This window comes from Micrasema longulum, unplaced genomic scaffold (genome assembly GCF_059751315.1).
Source record: "Micrasema longulum isolate JH-2025_06_02 unplaced genomic scaffold, ASM5975131v1 h1tg000919l, whole genome shotgun sequence".
In the NCBI taxonomy this organism is placed as follows: Eukaryota; Metazoa; Arthropoda; class Insecta; order Trichoptera; family Brachycentridae; genus Micrasema; species Micrasema longulum.
The window spans coordinates 170,014-197,308 of record NW_028278110.1 but is presented as its reverse complement, the minus strand read 5'-3'; the positions used below and the strand labels follow the sequence as shown (position 1 = coordinate 197,308).

The 27,295-nt window shown below is 32.7% G+C and overlaps 1 protein-coding gene and 1 long non-coding RNA gene across 2 annotated transcripts; one reads left to right on the top strand and one right to left on the bottom strand.

The window, feature by feature from the left end:
* The first annotated feature begins 7 nt into the window (after window positions 1–7).
* Window positions 8–26,858, top strand: su(r) (dihydropyrimidine dehydrogenase su(r)). Its single transcript, XM_088231792.1, has 22 exons — window positions 8–376; window positions 2,977–3,087; window positions 4,762–4,932; window positions 10,298–10,459; window positions 11,178–11,365; window positions 12,066–12,192; window positions 13,566–13,716; window positions 14,186–14,361; window positions 14,739–14,816; window positions 15,398–15,536; window positions 16,043–16,230; window positions 17,004–17,219; window positions 17,941–18,105; window positions 18,191–18,343; window positions 18,765–18,885; window positions 19,704–19,787; window positions 20,672–20,850; window positions 22,250–22,432; window positions 22,901–23,128; window positions 24,417–24,481; window positions 25,449–25,541; window positions 26,236–26,858. Exons 1-22 carry the CDS (start codon window positions 335–337, stop codon window positions 26,333–26,335), a joined length of 3,120 nt encoding a protein of 1,039 aa, XP_088087918.1. The 5' UTR covers window positions 8–334; the 3' UTR covers window positions 26,336–26,858.
* Window positions 7,553–13,787, bottom strand: LOC148278186 (uncharacterized). Its single transcript, XR_015823255.1, has 3 exons — window positions 13,726–13,787; window positions 8,818–8,935; window positions 7,553–7,689 (listed from the first exon to the last, which is right to left on the bottom strand). It is a non-coding gene; the product is annotated as an uncharacterized LOC148278186 (long non-coding RNA).
* Window positions 26,859–27,295: the final 437 nt, after the last annotated feature.

The window sequence follows — 27,295 nt, the reverse complement described above, 5'->3', positions numbered from 1 at the left end:
GTTGGATTCTATCTTGATTATTACCGAAATGTCAAATGTCTTGACTGTCAAACTTCGGTGTCAGTCAGTTTTCAGTGCGCAGTTGCCAGTGAGCGATTCCACTACCAAAATCTGCGCTTGAATTCAAAATTTAGGAACACGTCTTTATTTTTTAATCTAAAATCTAGATAATTAGGTACTTTATTAATTTACAAAAGTGTTTCAAGTTTTTATCCGCCGTTACTCGCGATTTTATGCACATTTAAAAAAAATATTTAATTAAGGCCGCGGATAGCAATTTGTTTAGTTAATCTTTTCTCTACAGTGGGTATATTAAATAATTTTATTGATTAAAATGGCTACTCGCATGGTGAGCAAGGAGATCCCCGATATTGAGGTATGCGCATTTCTTTACTATGTATATTTTTAAATTATCATTCATTACACCTTTAAAAGTAGTAAAAAAATTGTTGAGTAGGTACTGTATTTTTTTTTCGTAAATTGTACTTCTTACGATCAGGGTATTTTTAAAGCCTCATCATCAGCATCTTCCCAAACTGTCCTATACACACCCAGTGGTCCATAGAGGACTGCATTAATATTCCAATTGTAGCGAATCTTGATCGCTTGACTTGCAAGATGATCAGTCTCACACTTCAAATTCAGTCCAGGGGTTATGAAAGATTACAGTGAAAATTACCCTTCAAATAAATATTCCATATCATCTCTGCTGGGAGTCAAACCCGAGGCCTCTGACTTTGTAGGCAAACAATCTTCTAGTTCTATATATTACTCACAGAACTATAGGTATCTCAGAGTAATAATTCTCTAGAGTAGCCCTTAAGTTCTATTGCATAGAACTTAAGCTTTACAAATTGGTTTTTAGTTTAACAATAAATGTGTAATTGACGGTTTCGGTTTGCGTTTGCAATTCTCAACCAAAGTATCTACGCCATCTATGGCCCGTTGTGTTGCTGTAATCTGTAGCTAACTTCGTGGTCAATAAACATAGAATGTTTTTTCTCTGTATAGGCGACTATTAGGTTACTACTCTAAGGTATTAATTCATTACACCCGGACATGGGAAGTAAATAATATTTTTAGACCCTACTGCCCTTTTTAAATATTTCGCATGCATTAACTTTATCTCCCGTATAAATGAATTTTATCATGGTTTTGAAACTTCCTCAATTTGAAGTCTTTTCCAGCCAATTTTAAATTCATGAACATATTTTTAATGAACGCTATCAAGAATAGATTGATCTTCCTACAGAAACTGAGAAAATTTGGCTAATAAATATGAAAGTCTAGTCTAATTACATTCCCTTCTATAAAAAAATCTGTTTGTCGAGATATCATAATTTAAAACAAAATATCGACTAATATTTCATTTGCTTTAAATCTGTGGAAAATACTATTTATTTATTCATATAAAGATACTTATTACAAATAAATAACAATGTTTCCCTAACTCGACGAGGCCATGAGTCCTGTGTTGAGTTGGGATACAACATAATGGAAAGTGGAAGCATGCATATTATTAAAGAATACTAAAAATAAAAATTATTACATAAAAATAAATTTTAATAAACATCTGGACAGCACGTTTAATAGCATATAAATCTATGCAATGTCTCGCAGCAGTCTCCTGCAATGATCTCTTCCCTTAGACAAAATCCAAACTTGTACATCTCTCCTGAAAATGGCTTTCGTTTTGAGGGACCACAAAAGAGAAGTTTTTTTGAGCGAAAGCCTTACGTGTACATATCTGTTTGTTCTGAATTAATTCATTACATCAGTTCAATGTTCAATTTACTCATTGATATAAAAAAATTGTTCTAAAATTTTTTGTCAGTCAAGTCAGAAGCTTAAATATAAAAAGGTGCCTCTATCATTACTAACACATGTCATATATTTTTTAACATTAGATTAAAATAAATTGGTGTTCTCACTGCGCGATGTATATGAGTATATTATTTATTATTCAATTGTCTTATTTACTATGAAGCTCGTGAGAATTTTTCGAGTGGGTGTCAATTGCAGAAGCTACATATTTGAACCTTCATATGAGAATATTATTATATAAATATTATTTTGTTTATGTCCGGGAAAATGAGAAATACAGTTCTGTGCATTGAATAGAATTAGAATCTTGGACAAGTGTTTTTGACTCCTTAAGTATTGTAGTGCAGTGCAAAAATACATCTTTAAATAAACATTTCATGTCAACCTTACCGAGAGTTCAACCCGAGACTTTATAAATAGTAGGCAAATGCGCTAATAACTAGATAATGGGAAGGACAAGTTAGTCCTTTTGCAAGTAAATCATCACTTCCTTTATGGCACCACATATCTAAAAAAATATGTTTTTGAATTATTATTTTATTTCTGTTAAAAGCTATGTATGTACACTACATATGGGGGTCAGTGCTTTATACGCTCCTGACGTCACAGTAACCTGCATAGATCTATTGTGACGGGTCCTCGTAAATTAGTTCTCAGCCTCCAACCCCAGGTCTTTAAAGAGCCTGGCTACTGAGTGACTGACGAATGTTCTCATATTGTTAATCCTCCTCTTCCAAGCTAGATCCACAATGTAATATAATCGATGATATTATTTATTGGTTTGTACTACTAGCAAAATAAATATTTGAATTTCATTTATTTATTTATACTTTTAAATTTTTGTATTCTTTTTTTTATACAGAATAACGTTCCCTCACTGGGGTGTCCCGTGCCGAGGGAAACATTTTACAAAATGTAAAACATGCCTTAAATGAATTATTTAACAAAGTTAACATAATAATGATAATTAAAAAACGTAATTAATCTAATTAACCTAATTATCATTAGCATAATAAACAATATAAACCAAAATAATCATAAAAAACATAACCAATTTATATAGACCAATTAACCAAATTTCATAAACAGTTCACACATTTTACCTATTTGGCTTGATCCACTCATTATTAAACTACCATTTGTTAATTTCAGAGTTTGTTGAGTCTAAATCCACGTGTTACCAACTATGCATCTCTTGTCCCATCAGTAAAAACCAAATCAAATAAGGCACAGTGGAAAAGGAACACGGACAGAAAATGTACTGTAAGTTTTAATTTCCATTAGAGTATTTGTTTTATTTATTAATTTATTTTATTCGTATTTAAACTAGTACTAACATAATTCTGATACAACCTTAAAACTCATCATCAGTATACTTACTATTCAATAAGAAACGATAGCATCAATAATTTTATTCAGTAACACCTGTAGGGCTTTTACATAATATACATATTACAAATGAGGGGGTTATATCACGCATAAGTTGCACATTAAACTTAAAAGAAATAGTCTTTTTGCTGCTGGTTTAGTTTGTGTTCCCGAAAACAGTGATCATGCACAGTGGCGGTTTTGCATTTAATGATCCATTGCATGAAAAAATATGTAGGTGAACATATCCAAATTCAATCTGAAAATAAAATTATGTACCAGTGTCTATTAATTTGATCCTTTAGATCAATTCATCAACTCTGTGCTGGATTAGGTTAAAAGGTTATCATTTAAACACAACATTTAAGAAATAACAAATTGAACCCCAGATTTTTTTATCTGTTATTACAATATTATTACCATCAACTTATCAGCTTCTAAAAGTGAAAACATTTTTTCGGGATCGTAAAGTATTATAGCAGCAGGGAAAAAATGAAAGATAATTAATTAATTGAAAGTTGAATTTAAGTTTAGGGTTTAAAATATCTCACCAAATAATACTTTGATTGAGATATCTCAACAGAGAAAAAATAAATAAACTTAAAAATTACCTCCTTAGTACCTTTTAATAAATTACTAAATCTATTATAAATGCATGTGTGTAAAACAAACTTGTTCAAAAAAAATGTGTCCCATCCAAAAGTCTCTAGACTAGTGGGGTAACTAAAATAATTATAGTATTATTTATATTTAAAATAATAATATGTTACTTTAAATAGTATCAATAACCTCTTTGAGAAGGGAATATGGAAGTCTAAGCATTTATAGGTCTTGTGACCCTCTTGGCTGGTTTCTGTGATCACTATATGTATAATATTCACCACTCTGCCTATGTTTAAATACCCATATTTCTTTTAAATGATTGTAGAACAACGACGCATGTGATTTTCTTCAACTTAACCAGTTAAAATTTTTTTTGGACCCTTTATGTAACTTTTTTTTACTCATATATTTACTTGGATTAGTTATACATTTTACATTTTTTCAAACCTGGAAAATAAGGCCTTTACATAACCTTTTTTAAGAACAAATATAAAAGAAAGTCAGTCGCATTTTTCGCAGATCCATCGTCGTTATACGATCCCGTACAAGTTTATAATTTTTATTTATCGGTTTGATCTCATTTACTATTTTTATTGTAACAATTGTAAATTTAAAAAAAATCATTTTGTTTTTTAATCATTCTCTTATGAAAATTTCAGCTCAACACAGGTTATGCAAAGATCAGAAATATGTATATTAAAATGTAATTTAGATTTTTTGTTATTATTATTGTTCGTAAATAAAGAATTTGAAAAAATAATAAATTAAATATAAAAAATTTATGTAGTTGAGTCTTGCAAATTATTTCATCTACTAGAAAATGTTACAAATACTTTTAAGTATTTATACTTACTTTTTGGCCAGTTGTTTTATATCAACAAGATTTTAGCATACTCATATTATGAAATTTGCTAATCTCTTATGAATTTTTTAATTTGCAAAAACATATGTTTGATTAATCTTTAGGCCTGTCCATCGTTGGAAAATGACTTCAGTGATATAAAGCATACAACACTGTCTGAAAGAGGAGCTCTCAAAGAAGCGGCCAGGTGCCTGAAGTGTGCTGATGCCCCCTGTCAGAAGTCTTGTCCTACACAACTTGATGTCAAGAGCTTCATTACTAGCATCGCAAATAAGGTAAATCTAAATTTATTTGATAAAAATAGTTATTTATGGACGCCCACCACTGCTGACAGTTTGTGGAGAAGCCTGGAAATTATTTATGGACACCATATCCTACAACTTATTATTGGAATCTCATAAGTTCAGTCATATCACTCCACTACATCAGAAATTACACTGGCTACGTTTTCCACGGAGGGTGGAATACAAACTCTGTTGGCTTATGGATAAGTCACTGCATAACTCTGCTCTGGAATATTGAAAAAGAACTATGCATTCCAGATGAACTAGCTTACAGATGTCTTATACTTAGATCAGTTACATCTACGGCAATAGAAAAAGTCACTATACCAACCAACATATTAAATTCCATGAATGCGTATTTGCGATCACAGGCCCCATGGCATAGAATGCTCTCCCAGCAAAAATGCGAAACTGTGAGAGTGTTGTTTTGAAAAAAATATAAACCCGCCTGTTCTATAAACCATTTGACTGAATCCATAGCATAACAAAATAAATTGTTTTACTGTGTTTTATAAATTGTTTTAATAGCAAACTATGGCCTAAATTCTCCAATGACCCGCCTTTGTCGTATTGTTAACTCAAGACAAGATCTGGACTTTTTTGGTTTGAGTTTACAACGATTTAAACGAGCACTAAATAAATAGTCCAGATCTTGTCTCGATGTCCCTTATGTTTGTCAATGCTTCTTTCTTTTTTTTAAAAATGATTTAAACTATTCTTTTATTGTAATATTTAAACCTTATAAATTGTATACATGGACAATGTCCGTTAATAAATAAATAAATAAATAATAGGGATAAATACCGCCGGGGGTTGGGATAGGATTATGTTTATGATAGCTATGTAAGTGTCTAAGTACCTTATTGGATTTTTCGCCAACAATATTGAAAAATGAACACACATGGTTTTTAAAATCCAAGCTTTGTGAACTTAGTAAGTGCCGGTTCGGCACATTGCTACAATTTACAGCTGCTTTTGTAGTTTATGAATGACATGCTTGTTTTGGGGGTTTTTACGGGGTTTTTTAGATTTTTTAATGTTCTATGCTTATTTCAATACACAATAAACATTACAAGTGGGTGATGTCAAATAGTTCTAGACCAGATCAGTTAAAACTTAACCCCCGAATTATAAACATGTCTACAAACAAGAGGAAGTGTCTCTTAATTCGAGAAAAAGTGGCAATTATTTGTGAAATCGAACGTGGTGCGAAAAATGTGGAATTGTTTACAAAGTTTTCTCTATCTTCATCCACAGTGTCAACATTGTGGAAAAATAAGGATATTTATTTGTCTGCATTTGAAAAGAATATCACGGACACAAAAAAATTTAGAAAGTGCGATCGTATTAATGTCGATGACGCATTGCTCCAATGGTTTTGTACCCGAAGAAACGCAGGATTTTCCATCAATGGACCATATTAACTGGTTTACTTAGTGACAATATGCAATAGCGATTGTATAAAAAAAACATTTCTCTGGTATAACGGGTAACGTTTATAACGAGCAAATTAAATCGGTCCCATCTTCCTCATAATAACCAAGCTCGACTGTATATCTGTTTACTTTTATCTGACGTATAAAGTTTACGTAATATCATTAGATAAAGACAGCTGTACCTACATTCATTCTTTGATAAATATATAATTAATTGAAAAAAGTGTTTTAATCATTTTAGATAACTAATCTTGGTTGGTTGCTTTACGGTTTAACTTTGTTTTGTCTCAAATTTTTTATCTATTAGTAGTTTCAATAGTTCATCTTATTTTTTGTTAGGTAACTACTTAACTAGTTATTTTACCATGCCCAAAGTACTGTATTAGAATACTATTAATCTTTTTTCTTTAATTATGATTGTTTTTTAATTACACCACAAGAGCCCCCCCCCCCCCCTGACGGCAGTGAATTAAAGAACACAATTGAGAAAAATCATATTTAATTATTGTGATCTGATGAGATGGGGTATTAAATCTGGAGCCCTCGTGCTTGAGGCAAACATTTTAGGTATTACTTAATCGGATCGGATAAATTCAAAACCGCCACTGTGCGTGATCACTGTTTTTGGGAAGACCAACTAAATCAGCAGCAAAAAGACTATTTCTTTTAAGTCCAGTGTGCAACTTGTGCGTGGTACGAGAGGTAGCGAAAAGACTTCATTTTAAGTTGAATGTGCACATTGAACTTAAAAGAAATAGTCATAGTCGTTTTGTTGATCTTCCCATAAATATTGGTTATGCATTTAAGGCGCCGTGGGGCAGTTGGTTAGACGGCCAACTGTGAAACTGGCGTCGCGGGTTCGATTCCCGCCAGTTGCAAGAAAAAAATCCAAGAAAGATTTTTTTCTCCGTTGTACTTTTCATTACCTCCTTCCATATTTCCTCTATCCCACCTGCTGACAAGCATAGGCACAAGTAGAGGCTTGGCGGGGTATTTATTTTTAATAAATATATATATTTTTTAATTCCCTCATATATATGTCAATTGAAGTCAGCTCATAAACCACTAACTAATTTTATAGGAGAATTTTTTCCCCTTTTTTGTGGGGCATTGGGTATTTATATTTCACAAAATAGGTTTTCAATGAATGTAATATATATTTTTATACATACAATCTCATAAAAACTAACAAAACGTCTACTTTATATACAAATAAAAATTACTCCTTTCTTGAACTAACAAAACCATGATTTTTGCAGCAATAATCAAATTTCGACTGTTTTTTTTCCAGCTGTGACCTCATATTTATTTCCTACAATTTATAAGACCGTTAGCCACATATTTTTAGTTTTTAATATTCCATTCTATTGAACTCATCAGTAGAAAAAACTGGCATTAATCTCTACAAAAAATATGCAATGAGTCCGTTTTAGCCGTGTACTCTTCAATTATTAATACATAAAAACTAAATGGACAGTGCTGTGATTTAGATGACAGTCAAAACCTGGACATCATGCATCGCAATTCAACGTTTTTACTACTATGCATACAATCTCACTTTATATTTTTTAAATGTAAATATTTATAGATGTAAGTAATTGGGATTGTGTTATTTACACTGTTCTGAATTAATTTATTAAGATAAGACGTCATTAGTGTTGAACTCAAAGCATTATCATGGATAACGCCATGTATATTGTGAAAATAATTATTACACAATACTAAGTATATTGCTTATTTATGTAGGTAAAGTTAGTAAAAAAGCGCTGGTCTTCTTATTACTTTTTTCTAATAGTATTAATCTAAAAACGACAGTACTGAAATAAAATGTTATAACTTTGTAGTAACCAAACACAAAAAAGTTACTTATCATTCGGTGTTACCAGCATTGAAATCAGTTCTGATTTTTGCTGTTTTCTATTATTTTAACAGACTACTAAAAATGACTCCGAAAAATTTAAATTTATCTGATATTTACAATATTTGAGTTTGTCCAAATGTTTGTAGATAAAATACTGGATTTCACCCCCTCGGGAGTCAGTAAGATTAACAAATTACAGTAAAAAAACCAACTGGTCCAAGAAGAAGTTTAAAAATTGGACAATTGTTTTCAGGCGTTGCCTAGTATGTGAAATAATTCAGTCAGATGAATCTCTTCAAAGGTTTCAGCTCTTTTACTTCACTTAAATCAACAAATGGAGGAATTGAAGATATATGGATGTTCAAACAGGCAAAATAGTGAATGTTACACAGTGTGTAAAGTGGCCACTTAAACCAGCCAATGACAGGTCATAAGCCCTGTAAATGCCTAGACCTCCATATTCTCTTATTTAAGGTATTCTCCATCCCTGTTATAATTTGTTTATCTGAAATTTCGTTTAGTATTTTTAGAAGAACCTATAAAATCAGTTACTTACAATAAAATAAAATAAATTCTTACATTTCTTAAAAAGCAAAAGTGAGACGGGTCGTGGACTCAGGAGGTCCGAGGTTCGAATCCTACCACAACTTGTTTTCCATTTTCTTACACGGTTATTTGCGGCTAAAAGAAAATGGTCCTAAAATTAAAATATTTGGGTAAGTTATAAAATCGCAAAAAATAAACTAAAACGATTTACATCATTCATTGTTCTCAATGTCTTCATCCATATTACAGCCATTGGAACAAAAAACGCAGTATTTTCCCTTTCAGACAAATTAGAATCTCTTTATTTTCTAGTATGTGTCTAAGTTTTCCAAAAGCTGCCCAACTTGTTCCTATTATTCTTGGCAGTTCCGCTGTTTGATTTTCTTTGCCCGGTTTTATCTCATGTCCAAGATAGATGTATTCATCTACTATTTCGAGGTTTTTATTGTTAACAGTGATGATCTTGTATTCTGGACTTATACTTTTTGTTTTTATAATGTTCATATTCAGACTGATTTTACTAGAAGCCTCATGCGATTCGTTAATCATTTGACTCAATTCATCGATGCTTTCACTTATAACTATTGTCATCAGGAAATTTAAGGTGACTCAGATATGTGCCATCTATCTTCAGCCTCTTGTGATAAGTACTTTTAATTAAAACACTGCTCTATTACGCTAAAAAATATTTTACACAAATTAATATGCAATTTTTTTAGCTCTTGTATACTCCGTTTGAACCTAAATAATATATATAATGTTCAAAATTACATTACTAACACAATGTTGCTTGATAAGTATCACATCGATATGCTATATAAATATATTATATTGACAAAGTAAGCTTGCTAGCTCTGCTATCTTTTGTATTAATCTACTCATATATAAATACATGCGTGTATTTAAATTTATTTCAACAGAGAGGGAAAACGTTTTTGAGAAGGAAATATGGAAGTCTAGGCATTTACAGGGCTTATGACCTGTCATTGGCTGGTTTAAGTGGCCACTTTACACACTGTGTAACATTCACCATTCTGCCCATGTTTGAACATCCACATTTCCTCAACTCTTCCATCTGTTGACTTTTTGTGAAGTAAAAGAGCTGAAACCTTTATGATGTTGGTGAGATTCATCCGGCTGAACCAAATCACCTACTAGGCAACGCCTGAAAATAATTTTCCAATTTTTATACACAGTGTGTAAAGTGGCCACTTAAACCAGCCAATGACAGGTCATAAGCCCTGTAAATGCCTAGACTTCCATATTCCCTTCTCAAAAACGTTTTCCCTCTCTGTTGAAATAAATTTAAATATGAACAACTCCCTAGGGAGAAAATCCAGCCAGTCTGCAAGCATTTGGACATACTCAAACATTGTTGACATGCGTGTATGTTTTGTATGGCGGTATTGTTTATGACTCAAATAGTTTGTAAAAAAAACCTTCAGTAGCTGGGAAAATAAAACGAATACAGATTTAGTTGGCTTAATTTGAAAATTGTATTATCTTCTTTTAGAATTATTATGGAGCGGCGAAAGCAATACTGTCGGACAATCCCTTAGGGCTGACATGTGGCATGGTTTGCCCTACAAGTGACCTTTGTGTCGGAGGCTGCAACCTGCAGGCTGCGGAGGAGGGGGCCATCAATATCGGAGGCCTTCAGCATTTTGCTGTCGATGTAAGTTTTACGTTCTCTGTGTGAAATAGAACCAGACCCTGGATGAGTGTTTTCGTCTCGACGGTGCTCTCAGGTAAACATCCTAATAAGGAAAGAAAGTGGAGATAAATCCCCCTCGTTGTACACAACGAGGGGGATTCAACCACTACAGTGGTTGGCGCATTCTCCTACCATTCTTGAGGTCCTGTGCTCGATTTCTGGCAAGGTGGATGTAAAATATTGATTTAAAATGTTGTTTAACACTCCAATATTTCACTGTTTCTGGACTGGTACCTGAAGGTTAAGACTGATCACCTTTACCTTCGTGGAACAAAGGACTGAAATCAGCCGCATTTGGTTTACCAATGCAGTGCCCTATGCACCACAGGGTGAAGAAAGGGGAATGATGATGATGTAAGTTTTACATTTTCCGAATGATTTATTCAGCTCCTTTCAATATATTTTCATATAGAATTGAACCCAATCAATGTTATTTTGGTTCAATTTGACTCATGGATCCGTATAATTTTAATTTTTTACTACAAAGTAAAATTAAGGTTTCTCTACAAAAAATATAAAATGTATACAATTTAATTTCTAAATATGTTCAATTACACCGATGAAGATAGCGTTTGTAATCGTAACCCAGGTGTAATGGCTAAAACGCTTTGCTGTGGTTATGGTTAAGGAGGTAGTATCGGTGTTTGTCTAACCTAACCGGATTATAATTATTTTACAGATCTTTAAGCAGATGAAGATTAAGCAGACGCTGGATCCCAATCGGCTTCCACTTCCACTGGGAGGGTCACACAAGATAGCCCTTGTGGGTGCCGGTCCTGCCAGCATCAGCTGCGCTTGTTTCCTCGCTAGAATGGGCTACTCTGACATTACTATCTTTGAGAGAGAAAACTTCCTCGGAGGATTAAGGTAAATTATATGCACCAAGTAACTACTTAAGAGTTGGGTAACACATGCCGTTTGTTCTTCTTGAATGCAAGACCAGTTTCAACTAAAAATACGCTCTGAAATACTAGAATCGGTACATCATATAAAATATTTGGGAATAAATAGTGATAATTACTTTCAATGCCTACTCAAAAAGCCTTCAGGTACCCCAGCAGTGAGCTGTTTGAGGAATCCAGGATTTTAGATATAAGGTAGTTGTATATTCATAGAACCATAATGTTGTAAAAGTTAACTAAAATATACTAAAATAACAAACAACACAGTGTGTGTACTAAAATACAAAGCATGAAATCTGGATTTCGTGTTTGTATTTTACATGCATTTCCCCTCCCAATTCCCCGCTGTACCGCCTCGCTAACACGTAGTGAGAATTTAGATCAGTGCTGTTTAATGTGTCACAGAGGCAGCAGCGCGATGTCATATAGGATTCCCTCGCAACAGTATTTTATGATAAAATGTATAAATTTTGCAGAAAACTCTAAATATTATGAAATAGTTTTATGAACTCTAACATGACAATCACAATGACATTTTTTTTAAAGTTGAATTTAAATCATTTTAACATTTAGAGGTATTCCTGAAACCCCCATCACACATTTTTTTCAAAAAGAAAAAGTTAATATGATCAATTTACTCACAAATTCTTAAATTGGTTTCACAGCTCTTCAGAAATTCCACAATACCGTTTACCATTTGATGTGGTGCAGTTTGAGATTGACCTTGTGAAGGATCTAGGAGTTAATATAGTCACTGGAAGAACTTTAGCTACTAATGATATCACCATCGAGGTATTTTTCAAACCCATTATCCATTAATACAAAAATAAACCTTTTTTTTATTTAGAAAAATATTGTCTAAGGTAGAGTTCACACAAAGACAATACTGTCCTGTCTCTGCAAACAGCCTTAACTGCGCAGGACAGAACAGTGAGACAATACAACAATAACTGTTGTATTATTCAATCGTAGTTTAACACAGAACACTGTGAAAATGGATACACGTCGACATGTGTGGTGGTGGAGGTAAGCCATTGTCCTGAGGAGAAAGTCTGCCTGCCTATCTTTAGGAAAATGTCTAATTCCATTGTCTTGTCCCCCAAATTTCACTTTACACTAGGACAAACAGGCCAAAGCTGGGACAAGACAATATTGTCCTCGTGTGAAGAATGCATCACAATTATTGAAGCGTTACAAAGTTGTGCTTACTATTCATAAAAAACCAAATTGTTTCATCATCATTCCCTTTCCGCACCTAATGGTGCATAAGGCACTGTTGGTACACCAATCGCAGTGTATCTTGATCATTTTTGTTACATGAAGGTAAGATGATCAATCTTACGCTTCAGGTACCAGTTCAAGGACTATGAAATATTCTAGTGTAAAAACACCTTATTAAATAAATATTTCATGTCAACCATATCGGGAATCGAACTCGAGACCTCTTGCATGGTAGGCAAACGCGCTGACCACTGCACCACGAGGTCTGACTAAATTGTATACCAAAACTTAACAATGAAAGCGTTAAATTAGCACAATTTTGATAATTAATTTTGTTACATTTTTACAATACTTTTTAAAGTAATAATATTTTAATTCTAAAATAATAAATGGTATATATATTGTATAACTTTAAAATAAATTAACTAGTAGGTAGTCATGTTATTGTTTATTTTTGCATAAAAATGTCTGCTTTAAAACAGGTTGTACCTAGTTAGGCAGACTAGACGTAATCCAGAGAAATCTATTACCTAAGTATGTATGTAGTAGATAAAGAAATTGTAATTTTTGTTAATAAACCTTGATTATTATTATACATTGTCAAAACAAATGTATAAGTATTTTTTTGTTTATATTGGATGATGGCCTCACACTGTTTTAATTTTAATTAGGGATTTATGACTCTTACCCATCTTTTTACAATGTATTTATGAGAGCAATTTATTTCTTAGTTATTTTATGTGAATTTAAATATTTACTTATCTATAATTAGAATATTTCATGTTTATCAAATTGATGATGACTACATTTAAAATTATGAAATGTCTGCAGAAATTATAAACAATTTATAAACATACATTTGGGTAAAACAAATATTCCATTGCAAACAGTTGTAAAGATATAAAAATATGTTGTTTTATATCCACGATTACTGTGTATTTCAGAAATTATTTGATGACAACTTCGCAGCAGTGTTTCTGGGCATTGGTCTCCCAGAACCAAAAATAATTCCAATATTCCAAGGCCTAACTCCTGAAATGGGATTCTTTTCCAGCAAAAACTTTTTACCCAAAGTAGCAAAAGGCAGCAAAAAAGGTAAATTACCTTGGAAAAAATCACTTATAAGTTACGGTCAATTTTCTGCAAAAAAAAATTGTCACAATAGCCATAATAATTATTGGTTACAATAACCATAAACTTCAAAATAATTATTTATCACGATTGTATTGTTTATGATATAGGTACCTACGTAGTTATCTTTTTTAATTTTAAAAATAATATTTTGTAACAATAATATGAGGTTATAGCAGGCTCTCACATAGACATAAAAAGATCCCCATTCTGGGTAGCCTGCTATATAATTTGATATTGAACAACATCGTTACATTTTTATATTTTCACACATTTTAATAATTATTTGGAGTTTACATATTATATATTGTGTTTATTAGCATGGACACTTCATTATTTTTATAAAATTGATTGCAAGAATTTCTTTGAATGTTTCCATACTCAAAACATTGTTAAATCATGTTTTCATATTATTAATGATGATTTTATTAAGGTATGTGCGTATGCAGTGGCGGAGTGACTTTACCCCGCTTAACAGGGAATGTGATTGTACTGGGAGCTGGCGACACAGCATTCGACTGCGCCACTTCTGCCCTTCGTTGCGGAGCCAAGAAAGTGTTTGTCGTCTTCCGGAGAGGATTTTCTAACATCAGGGCTGTTCCAGAAGAGGTAAGGAAATGTAGTCTCGTGACTGTAGCACAAAATGCGACAGCAAATAAAAACTGCATCTGATGTGATTGGATTTTTTTTTGTCTTTGCAAGCTGTAAAACTGGTAATGCTATACTTAGATTTTCATTTTTAAATTTAAGACCATTTGATGTGGAGAAGCGGAAAGAAGAAATATAATCTAAACTGTGTAATAAAATATTTTTGATGAGGTAGATTTCTTGGTTACTCTTTGTTGATATTGACAAACTGTAAATTAGTAATGTTAGTTCTATTGTCAATTATTATTTTCAATGCATCTCATAAAGATTTAGAAAGAATTTAGGTATTTCGATTAATGAATTCAATGTAAATACGGTAATTTTTATTATTTTTTTAGGTGGACTTGGCCAAAGATGAAAAATGCGAGTTCATTCCTTTCATGTCTCCATTTGAAGTTATTATCAAAGATGGAAAGGTATTAATTATTTTTTAATGTAATAAATGTTGTTCCTTATTTTGTTAAGAGCTTTGACCGGTTAAGTGCCATAAGTGCATTAACGCGCTCTCCGTTTCCGTGCTCGGAGGGCAGGCCGTACAAAAAGAGCATGTAAAGACGTATGGGTGCCTTTGTACGCACTTTGCGCATCGAGTCCAAGTATTCCGAACGATTTTAGATTTCGTACACTCCAAGACATCTGTTAAGAGCTTGATGAAACATTAAGACACGAGAAATTAAGTAGGACAGCGGTTCAAATGAGATTTCTAAAAATTGTCTGAAATTTCGTGGCCTGCTGGGAACTGTCAGCAACACCTAGCGGCGCAAGAAATGTTAAATATCACATGCACAAACACGATAAAAAATATGTTGGCAAGACAAATACAAAAACATTTAATTGTTACAGATGACCATACATATCAATTTTTTATATTTAAAAAATCCTACCAGCCTAATAATCATTCCATGAAAACTGTAATATATATTTTATTTATTCCATTGAAAGATTAACCAATAATCATTTTCTGCCGAATAATTAAAGATATTTTTTTTAATACTAGATTACAGGTATGAAGTTCTATCGCACGGAGCCTGATCCTGAGAAGGAAGGAGAATGTATCGAAGATAAGGACCAAATAGCACAACTGAAGGCTAACTACATTATTTCTGCCTTCGGATCTGGACTTTACGATGCTGATGGTATAAATACTTTAAAATATATTATTGTTTTTATTTATTATAACATACGAACTATGTATCAATTGATCAATTAATTATGTATAAAATTATTTGTGCACGTATAAAAAATCTTCTATTGCGTAGAATGCAAAAAAAAAATTAAGTAATGAGACGCTGGTTCCAATGTAGAAATAAGAGATGTTGTCAATTTGTTTTCTCTATTTTCAATTATTTATTTGATAAATTAAAAAGATTATATATTCCAGTCAACATAGGTACACCAACAAACTCATATATCACTCGTGTTCCGACTTGGCTTGATCCACTCCTCAATTGAGAATATAAAGACTTCAGTATGCAAGAAATAAATTAATGACAGATATAATACTTAAATATGTACTGAAACTGAAACTGCAAAAAATATACTTTAATTGTATTAAATAAAATAAATAAGGCAAGATTATTTTAAAGAGAGATTTAAGTTCTTGTAAATCACTAGTCCATTTCAATAAATTGTTTGATTGTAGTGAAGAAGGCCATGTTCGGTGTTCACTTGAATCGCAGTGGACTTCCCGCTATCAACTGCGAGACAATGCAGAGCATATCAGAGCCGAGGGTGTTCTGTGGAGGGGATCTGGCCGGCTTCTCGGAGACCACAGTGGAGTCTGTTAACGATGGCAAGACAGCGGCTTGGTACATGCATTGTTTTTTGCAGGTCATTATCATTTATTATTTAAGAGATGCCTGGGAAATAAGTTGCAGTTGATCACTGTGACAATTATTGTGATAATGTATTGTTTATTCATTTTAGTTCTCCTCGCGAAGTGATCAGCTCTTCAAGCCAGACATAAATTTTATTGTAGCAAATCAGCTATTTTTCAAAACGAACTACAGTACAGTCTCGGTTATCCGACCTTCGGTTATCCGACCTTCTGAGTTATCCGACCTACCGGGGCAATGCCCCTTTCCTTTACCTGACTGCACGCATTATATTTGCGCGCCAGGCGACAGTCCTCAGTGCTTACGTAGCTCTTTCGCTGAGAGCACGTGTTGCACATTGTTTCCTTGTTTGTTTATGTTACATGTACATATTTGAAAAGTTTTCAATGTGCAAATAAAATTATGTAACACATTTTCAATGTCCTTTTTATCATTTTCCATGTTATCCAACCTTTTCGCTTATCTGACCTTGCCGCGGCCGGTTTAGGTCGGATAATCGAGACTCTACTCTACATATGTACATATTTCCAATATGGACATGATTAAAAAAAAAAAATTTTAAAATAAGGTATTTTCAAATATTTATAGGTGTAATTGGTGGACCGGTCTAACTTTTTCAGGAAGTAAAATACTCATCATACCTTCATAACTGTATCCGCATCTATCAATTACTTCGAACAGTCAATAAAAAAATATTTATTACTGAAAAACTTTAAATTTGGAAATAGTCAAAAAGAACCCTATATTTCAAACAAAATATTGTTTTAGGGATTGTCTCAAGAGACAGGAGCCGTACGTCCCCAATTGCCAAAGTTCCACTGCGCTATAGACGATGTTGATATTTCCGTGGAGATGTGCGGCCTGAGGTTTGAGAACCCGTTTGGCCTCGCCAGTGCTCCCCCCGCCACCACATCCGCCATGATAAGGAGGTCCTTCGAACAAGGATGGGCTTTCGCCGTCACCAAGACATTTTCTCTCGATAAGGTAAGATAAAAATATACTACTCACATACCACGAAAGCAGCCTAAGAGTAATCGACATTGGGTCGAAGAGACTCAACTAAAATATACAACCTACTTTTACTGTCCACTAGGGCAATATATAAATACATAAATAAGGGGATCATAACTGGAAGCTGTATCGTCCTCAATTCCACCTCAATCCTAAGAAAAACTTCCTTTCCAGCAGGGTAGTTTCAGACTGGAATAAATTGCCAAGTCTAGTTGTCCATTCCATTTCGGTCAACCAGTTCAAAACCGTTTGGACGCTTTTTTGAAGGAAGAAGAACGAGACATAGGCACATCAGCAAAGACTGCCTGCCTATAGCAAATAATAAAATAATAATAATAGCTATGATAAGTGGCTAATGGAGGTGGGTTATGTATGGATTGAGGAATGGATCAGTTTGGATGGATAAAATAATGATATATCATCGCTTAAGTGTACGATACCGCGTAAGTTATTTTTGTCTTTTTTATTTATTTATATATAATAAATAAATCAATGGCTATGGTAACAAGTTGCGCGGAAATACATATGAACTTAGGAAGTATTGTATATTGTAATTTACCATCTCTGTTTTTCAAATTGTTGAGGGCAATGCAGTATTTGCTAAATATGAGATACATTATTCTAGATACACATGACACATGCATATATTTTGGTTAGTAAGCACTGTTGAATTTTGATTGCAAATTATTTCCAGGATATAGTGACTAATGTGTCTCCTCGCATAGTCCGAGGTACCACCTCCGGGCAGCACTTCGGTCCTGAGCAGGGAGCCTTCCTGAATATAGAACTAATTTCTGAAAAGAGTGCCGCATATTGGTGCCAGAGTGTTACTGAACTGAAGAGAGATTTTCCTTCTAAGGTTTACCGTTTTATTAAAAAATATTGATATTTTTTTCAATTTAATATTTTTACCTCACCTGTCATAGTACAAATCATCTTTCCAGATTGTGATTGCTTCCATTATGTGCTCTTACAACAAAGATGATTGGACTGTGTTGGCAAAAATGGCTGAAAAATCCGGAGCTGATGCTTTAGAACTAAACCTCTCTTGTCCACATGGAATGGGAGAGTCTGGAATGGGCTTGGCGTGTGGTCAGGTATGCAATGTTTTAAACATTCTCTTTTCATAAACATGTTTACCTATAGACAAATGTGTAAATTTAAAATTTAAGCAACACTTCATATAGTTAAAACATTAGCATTTTATTTTATTGTTCATAACATCTATCAAACTAATTTTTTAGTCACTATTTTACTAAAAACATATTATGCAGACGTTTACATTATGATTTTAGAAGCCGTCAGTAATCTTTCACATTATAAGTCTAGCAACTGTCAGAAATCTTTTACATTTTGAGTCTTTCAACTGTCAGAAATCTTTTACACTATGAGTTTTGCAACTGCTAGAAATCTTTTACATTATGATTTTAGCAGCTGTGAAATCTTTTGCTTTTTTTAGTCTTGCATCTGTGGAAGTACTATGATAAAATTAGTAAAGTATATTATCTTGTTTTGCAGAAACCCGAGCTAGTGGAAGGTATCTCTCGGTGGGTAAGAGAGTCTGTGAAGATACCGTTCTTTGTGAAACTAACACCAAACATTACTGACATTGTGGACATTGCTACAGCAGCACAGTTAGGTAAAAAAACATCTCTTATAAAATAAATATTTATGGTGTAGTAAATTATTCATATACTGTAATTATAAAACGTCTACCTAAGTATATTTTATTTTAATAAATCTAACTAAAGAACAACTTAAAACCTCTATTTGAATAAATCCTTAATATGTAATGACAAAATTTATTGCCTTATTCAAAAGTTTTATTAAAATTAAATTAAATACTGCTTAGAATAACTTTTGTGAAGTGCTCTTTGTAGTACCTATTAAGTAGATCATGACAATGGTGCTATGTGTGTTATTGATAGTAACGATATTAACAAAACACATACACAGGTCATTTTATGCACAGTTAATTAATTTTCTTTTTTTTCAAATCACGCATAATACACGTTTTTTTGTGAATGTGCTACTCAACTGGTCCATAGGTACATTCTGGAGTATCATTTTAGACTTTTAACCTGTCATTAACTGTTTCAAATACCTACTCACTTTATATAAGGTGTGAAATACATAATTCTGTCCATGATTGAATGCTTATTTATTTATTTTTTAAATTAAAATATAATGTTTTCTGGTATAGAAATGTTTCCATGATAGTTTCTACAGATTACTATCACCATCGTCCCAATTTAACACAGGACTTTGATCCCGTGGAGTTGGGACTTATATCTCAAAAAATGTAAATAAGTAAATAAACAAAAATCAGTTTATTTTTTGCCATTCATTTTTCTTTTAGAGTTAGTTTTTATTTTAACATTTTGTCAAATTTGGACAAAATTTAAAATTGTTATTAATTTATTTTTTTAAGCTTGTACAATAATTGTTTTGTAACAGGAAAAGCTGACGGTGTTTCAGCAATAAACACAGTCTCAGGGCTGATGAGCGTACGACCTGACTCTACTCCCTGGCCTAGTGTTGGTAAGAAAATCTGACATATTGATTTCTTCATTTAATTTCATGCATATTCATACATATTTATTACCAGTAGCTCAATCACATATCTATCCCGCCAGATCCTCACACAATAGTTAGACCAGTTAGAAAGACACCTTGCAGTAAATATAAGCCTTGTACATAATAAGAGAGGTAAAAAATAAGCAACTCCCATTTAAAAAAAAAAGTTAATAAAAAAAGTACCTCATCCACAATGGATAATAGGGAATGCCCGTAATAATCGACGCCATAAAAGTTTCTCACAACAAGTTTTTTTCGTTTTAGCGATGCCAATGGAACATCAACTGTAATTTATCGATCGGAGGTTATTTTAATCTGTGGCGTTTGGCTACATGACTACAATAAACCAATCTTTCAGATGCGCTTGTGAGAGCTTATTATGGCGATCCAGCAAAACACGCAAAATTTTAGCGTCTACCTGCTATCTGGCGAGTGGCGCGATCAAGTGTGATTTATGAAACTTAGCCTCCTTTATTTTTGAGTAGATTTTTTGTATAAAATTTTATATTACAAATATTGCATTTAAATAATGTATTTCTATTACAAAATGAATATCAAAAGCAGGACCGCGATTACAAACGCTATTTTCATCGGTACATATCTAGATGGTATAAAGTAAAATCAATATTTATGTGCAAAAATGTATATATTTGTATGAAAAATTAAAGCATCTTCGTCGGTAATCTGTAGTTGAACATGTTTAGAAAAAAATTGTACAATAGATAAAAATGATAACTTCCCATTGTAATACAGACCCTGATACATTATTGTGATGACTCGACTATTTCAAATGTTCAATCTTAGTAATGTATTTACTAATTACTTCATTCAAAATTTGATTTATAAAGGTTTAGAAAAGCGTACAACATATGGAGGAGTATCGGGTAATGCCACTAGACCGATGGCTCTGAGGGCCATTTCTTCTATCGGCAATAAGCTGCCGGGTCTCGCCATCATGGGCATCGGTGGAGTGGACTCTCCTGAGGTTGCTTTCCAGTTCTTGCAGTGTGGAGCTTCTGTTGTGCAGGTTAATAATATTTATTCTATTATCACATGCTGTTTTCCTTCGCAGTTATTGTCAAAAGTAAGCAGATTAGATCGTAACAAATTGATTTTACTGCAGTACAGAGTACAATGGAATATTTTTACGTCCGCTAGACATTAAGGAAAAATGTTTATATATTGAGATTTAAAATAAAATAACATTTTTGCTTCATGCTAGTCTTTATTTTCTTTTTTGAGATTTATTTTTAATCATTTATCGATATGAAATTTTCCTCAAGTAACATGATTCCACTACAAGTAGAATCTTTTATCTCCTGTGGTTGAAATAATAAGCAAAATAGGTTATTTTTTACCACTTTTAATCAATATAATTATTCTTTCAGTCAGAGGCCCATCGGGCCCATCTGTCATATCTGACGCACACAATTAATGCAAAAGTTCCAGTTTTTTTAATGATTTCTTCCAGTACAAATTTTATCTGCCTATATGGGGCGAATTGCTGTCCTAGTAATTTAATCCCCGTAAGCTTAAACTATAAGAACGGATAGTCAAATAAACCCTCAAATTAAATATTTCAAATGATATAATATTTTGTAAAAGATACGGCGAATCAACCAAATTATTGAGAATTTTGAAAAGAAAAATTAAATCATATGTAAGGCGCCTTTTTTGTAGTGATTCTATATTAAAATTGATCAAAGATGCGCTGTAATCATTTTCAATGTTGCCAAAACGATATTTCAGGCTCCTTATAAATTTCTTTTGAATGTTTTTAATTTGATTAATAAATACATTATATTGAGGGGACCACACTAATGAAGCAAATTCAAGTTGACTACGCACATACGTATAGTAAAGAAGTTTGAGTGTATTTGGTGATGAGAATGGCTTGGAGATTCGTAAGATAAACCCTAGAAGTCTGTACGCCTTATCTACTATTGTATTTATGTGATCTCTAAATAAAAGCTTATCATCCATCAGTACACCCAAATCTCTCGCTTTCATTGAACGATGGACAATTTTCCCAGATAGTTTGTAGTCAAATAGTATACTTTTTTTCTTTCGAGTAAATGACATGACAAGACATTTATCAGAATTCAATAATAACTGATTGTCCTTGCAATAGCAACAGATTCTATCTAAGTCAGCTTGAAGAACTTTGCAATCATTTATTGAAGACACAATTTTAAATACTTTATTGTCATCAGCGTATAGCAAAAAAATATGTTGTGTTGTTGTTGTAGTATCTATACAGACAATAAAATCAATGACTGATATCCACAGAAATACTTGTATTATTGCAGGTATTATTACAATTATCTAATGAAATTACCAGTAAACATACTGTTTTACCGGATGCATGTCCCAATTTTTTCTTTTTGTGTTGGGGTTAAAAATTACACAACTTTTGGTTATTTTAGGTGGGTAGCGCGATTCAAAACCAGGACTTTACCCTGATAGATGACTACTGCACGGGGCTCAAGGCTCTCCTGTATCTACGCGGAATGGGTGCTCCTGGGGGCTCGTGGCTGGGGCAGTCTCCCCCGACACTCAAACATCAGAAGGGAAAGCCAGTCACTACTCTACGAGGGGCTGACGGGAAGGTACTTCATTATTTATAAGAACTAATCAAATAGTTGAATTATGTGATAGTAAATCTGGTCATATGTTTTCATAATTAGTCTGTGTAATGTAATTAATTTATTAGTCTGTGTCCAGGCGGATAAAGATAACAGTTCTGTGTGTGAAATAGAACCAGAAACCTGAATGAGTATTTTTACATTACACCATTTTTTGAAAATGACCTAAACAATATTGTTATGGTATTTGTTACAATCAGTATAGTGTAAAGTTGATGCAAACCAAGTTTTGTAACATTTCCTTTGAAAATAAACGTAAAAATGCCATTTTTCAATAAAAAATTATAAAAGCGTCATCTATGAATAATTAGTTTCATATTTTCGTTTAGAAACACCTTAATGGGATAAAATAGTAAAACAAAGAAGTGGTACATGTACGGGATTAAATTAAAGCTGTAACAAATCCTAAATTTAAACATATTCCTTATACAGATATTGGCGCATTTTGGTCCGTACAAAAGGGAAAGGGAAGAATTATTAATGAAAGCACACTTGGAGGGAAATATCTTAGATGTCATGACAGACGCTCGCCCTGAGATCGTTTGTAGAAGGAATGTTAAAATCCCTCGTATTAAAGACATCATCGGGGAAGCCTTACCCAGAATTGGCTCCTACAAAGACCTGGACAATACTAAACAAGTGGTTGCTCTTATAGATGATGTAAGTTTTATCAAAATTGTTATTGTGCACGATTTCACCATAATTTTCTTTGTGTAATTTTTATAGTTTTTGGTAAATATGAATAAGCTGCTGTATAATGTAATTTGGTACACAGTCAAATCAATTGTATTGGGGACTTGAGTATATTCTTGCTGTTTTTTCGTAAAAGATAATGTTTTATTTTTTTAAAATTAGTAAAGAAATGTAATTGAAAGTATTATCCATCGCTAGCGACTACTTTCTCCTATCTTATTTATTTATTTATTCAACACTATATATATATATACAATATATAAACATAAAAGGGCGGGCATATTGCCTTAGTGCAATTTCTTCCTACCTACCCAAACCATTCAGTTTGAGAAAATTATAAGCACATGGACATTTCGAATCTAATGATTTTATACAAAATTAAAAACAAAGATTAACTAAAAAAATAAAAAATATTTATTAAAAAACTAACACTATACTATGAAGAGAAGAGAGGGGATGGGGGGGAAAGAAGAAGGGTAAAGGAACAATTTAAATATTTAGATAGTGACTTTTCAATTTTGACTTAAATGTAAATAAAGTCTCTGACATTAGTATGTAGATTTTTCCACAATCGAGCAGCTACTACTATGAAAGAGGAAGCAAGACAATTAGAGCGATGAAAGGGTATTAACTAATCTTCCTGGCAGCTTATGAATACCATCCCGAAAGAACTACTTATCTTTTGAGATTATCCACGAATCCAGCCATTTTTTGGCATTTTCACTAGAATGGAAGTGCTACTCAGCCAGGTCATGAGTCATCGATCGGAACAAGTGGTAATTGAAGGAAGCAATATCCGGTGAATACAGCGGGTGGGGTAGGACTTCCCATTTGAGAGTTTCCAAGTATGTTTTGACTGGCCTCACAACATGTAGCCGAGTGTTCCGACAGAGCATGGTCCCCGTAAGTCTCCACAAGAATTTTACGTGCTACTGGAGATTTATTTTATAAAAAAGTAATGCAGTATTATTCCCCGCAAATACTGTTTTCTTGGCACGAAATTAGACACGTTTAACGCAATGAAAAAACATGTTGTTTACGTTTCGGCGGAACAACATATACTCTTATTTTAAGCCTAATGTATAGCTTCACAACTAAGTAGGCTGTAGTATTACCTGATGTAAAAAAGCTAAGATAATGCATCCTTTGGGAAACAATGAAAACTTATTCAAGTCCCTATTAGTTTTTCTAGTACAATTATTACAATAGTGGAAAAAATTGTACCCCTAATCTTTAATTCTAAATTTTCTTTCAGGATATGTGTATCAACTGTGGAAAATGCTATATGGCTTGCAACGATTCCGGTTATCAAGCAATAAGGTATCTATCAAATCACTTCATTTTCAAAAATTATATCCTTAACCATAGAATTAAGAATAGTCCAGAAACCGCATACGCGCATCAAACAGGAGGCGACTAAACTACTCTTAAAAGAGTAGTTTTATGTTTTGACCTATTAGTTTCTTTGTAGACGTCGCAATTTAACTGTGTCGTGTTGTGTCGTTTTAAAGTGTAGAAATACTGCTGGGATTTTAAAGAAACAGGATTGGATCACATTTCATGTGTAAGTAGCAAATGCATGTGTAAGTAGCAAGTGCATTACTTAAAAATTTAATTATTTTTCCATCTGTCAGATTGTCAAAGAAAACAAAATGAACATTTTGTTAGTGTTGCCAGGGTAGTCAAATTTTTTTAATTCATCTAATGAGAAAACTAATGAAAATTGGACCTCTCGGATTAAACAACGCCGTGGTGGACATTTGACCCTTTTAAACATCAAATATTATTTAACATGACATAAAAATATCCATTTTACATAAAATAAAATTTGTTTTATTTTTTAAGTTCAAAGTTCATTAATTGAATTACTCTTTTTAAATGACCCTTTACTTATCTACTCTATTGTGTCAATCAATGTTTCCGCGTGTATAATAAAATTTTAGAGAAATTAACAAATTGCCTTTTTAACAAAATATAATTATCTTACATTTGTGTTATGATTATATTTTTTGCGATCTGGGAACATTACGCGGTGACTTCACGCATGCGCGTGACGAAAGTGGGGGGTTTTTTGGACACAGTCCGATGTATTCAAATATGATTCTACGCGCCTTCTGGACTATTCTTAATTCTATGTCCAAAACTTTTTGAGTAAATAATTAGGGAAATATTTGCTTTAAAGCATCTGTGCTTCTGACTAAAAACTGTTTTGGCTATGCATTTTTTTCAATCCAGATAGTGAAAGTTTTATTAAAATTAATTTTTAAACAATGTGTTTGATTTTTAGCTTCGACCCGGCCACGCACAAGGCTTGTGTAACTGATGATTGCACCGGATGCACTCTGTGTCTATCCGTCTGTCCCATCATTGACTGCATAAGGTAATTTAAAACAGTAACTTTATCTTTATTATTAAACGACATGGGACTTGTAAAATATTTTCAATAAATAGACGAATACACATTAAAATATGATTTACCCTGTCTATAAACGATGTTCTGAATGGAGGTATAATTTATGAGATATAATTTTTTTAAATGGCTCTCCTGTAAAGTTTGCAAAATGTTGCTTAAAGTAAATAGCCTTTCCACCGTCAATATGTAACATACAACACAATTATGTAAGATGCCACTCCCCATTATGTACTGGTAAACCACGTGAAAACACGGGACTGGGACACAACGCATGGTTATATAATCATATGTTTACACGGCTCCGGGATACAAAGTGTTAATAACTAATACATCTATCATTGATTGAAATGAAAAATGTAAAGGACTAATTCCAAATTTGTCAGAAGAGCAATAAAGTATTTCTGATATGATAAATATAAATAGTCTGTGTCTGGGCGATGAAGAACATAGTTCTGTGTGTGAAATAGAATCATTATCAAAATCTTAGACAAGTGTTTATGCTTATGTAACAGTTAACCATTATTTTTGCTTAAATTTTCCTTGAAATCATTTGTAAATTCTGTCAATGATGTCCACCATGTTTTGAAGTACTTAGAGCATTGGGTTGGGTTACCATGTCTCTGGTTCGAAGAATGGTAAATAAAAGTAATTTGTGTTTCAGTATGGTGCCGAAGAAGATTCCTCATGTGATCAAGAGAGGGATAACCATCGAGGAACAGCGAGTATATCCAGTTCATCCTATGCTCGGCATTATGCAGTAGAGAGTAATTCTGCAAACAATGATAATATCGCAGCCTTATTGTTTATTCAGAAATAATAGTAAACCTCAAATTTATTTTGTGATTAATGTGTAAATTTTTTGAAAATATTCCTTCTCGTAACTTCTTCTACATTCATACATCATGCATGCCCTTCTTTTGGTTTATCTGAACATGCCAAGCCTTCCTGGGTCGTCCTCTCCCTAAGTTACCGTTCATTCTCGCCATATATACGAGTATATATTTATTTTGTAAGTTTAGGATTTACGAGTTTTGCATGTTAGGCTGGCGATATATTACGATCATTGTGTTTACCTAATGCATTTACCGTTTCACAAAACTAATATATATTTTTTATGTGAACTAATTAGATATGTTATGTATTTTTAAAAGTTTTACATTTTTAACATTAAGAATAAAGATTTATCAAAGTTACATACATCTATTAATAATTATTGTATAACTATAATACACTGTTTGAAATTTGTTAGCATTTTATAAAAATTATATACTTTTGTATCTGTAATGGCATTTCATTTATGTAAATTTTCTTTCTGATTGCAGTTTAGAGTTTGTTTTATATTTTTAGACAGTTTGAGCTTATTAGGATGATCATAAAGTGCTTAGAGCTTTTGCCAACCATCAAGGCTCCAGATCGCTCAGATCGGATGGTGAGCGTGTGCATAGTCAAAATGGTTTTTATCTATGGTGTATTTATAACACATCTATTATTTTGTTGTTTTTGCCACATTTATTTAAAGGTTTATGTAATATGTTAATTATTATGAAGTATATTAACAGCATTAATCTGATGCATGTACATCTAATGTACTAGGTTATAAATATGAAAAAAAAAAACAATACATATGTCTATGTAAAACTTGTATATCCGCATTACTGTTATACAATGGCAAACTTTATAATTTTTTGTGTTCGTCCAGTCGATTTTTGAACTCAATGACT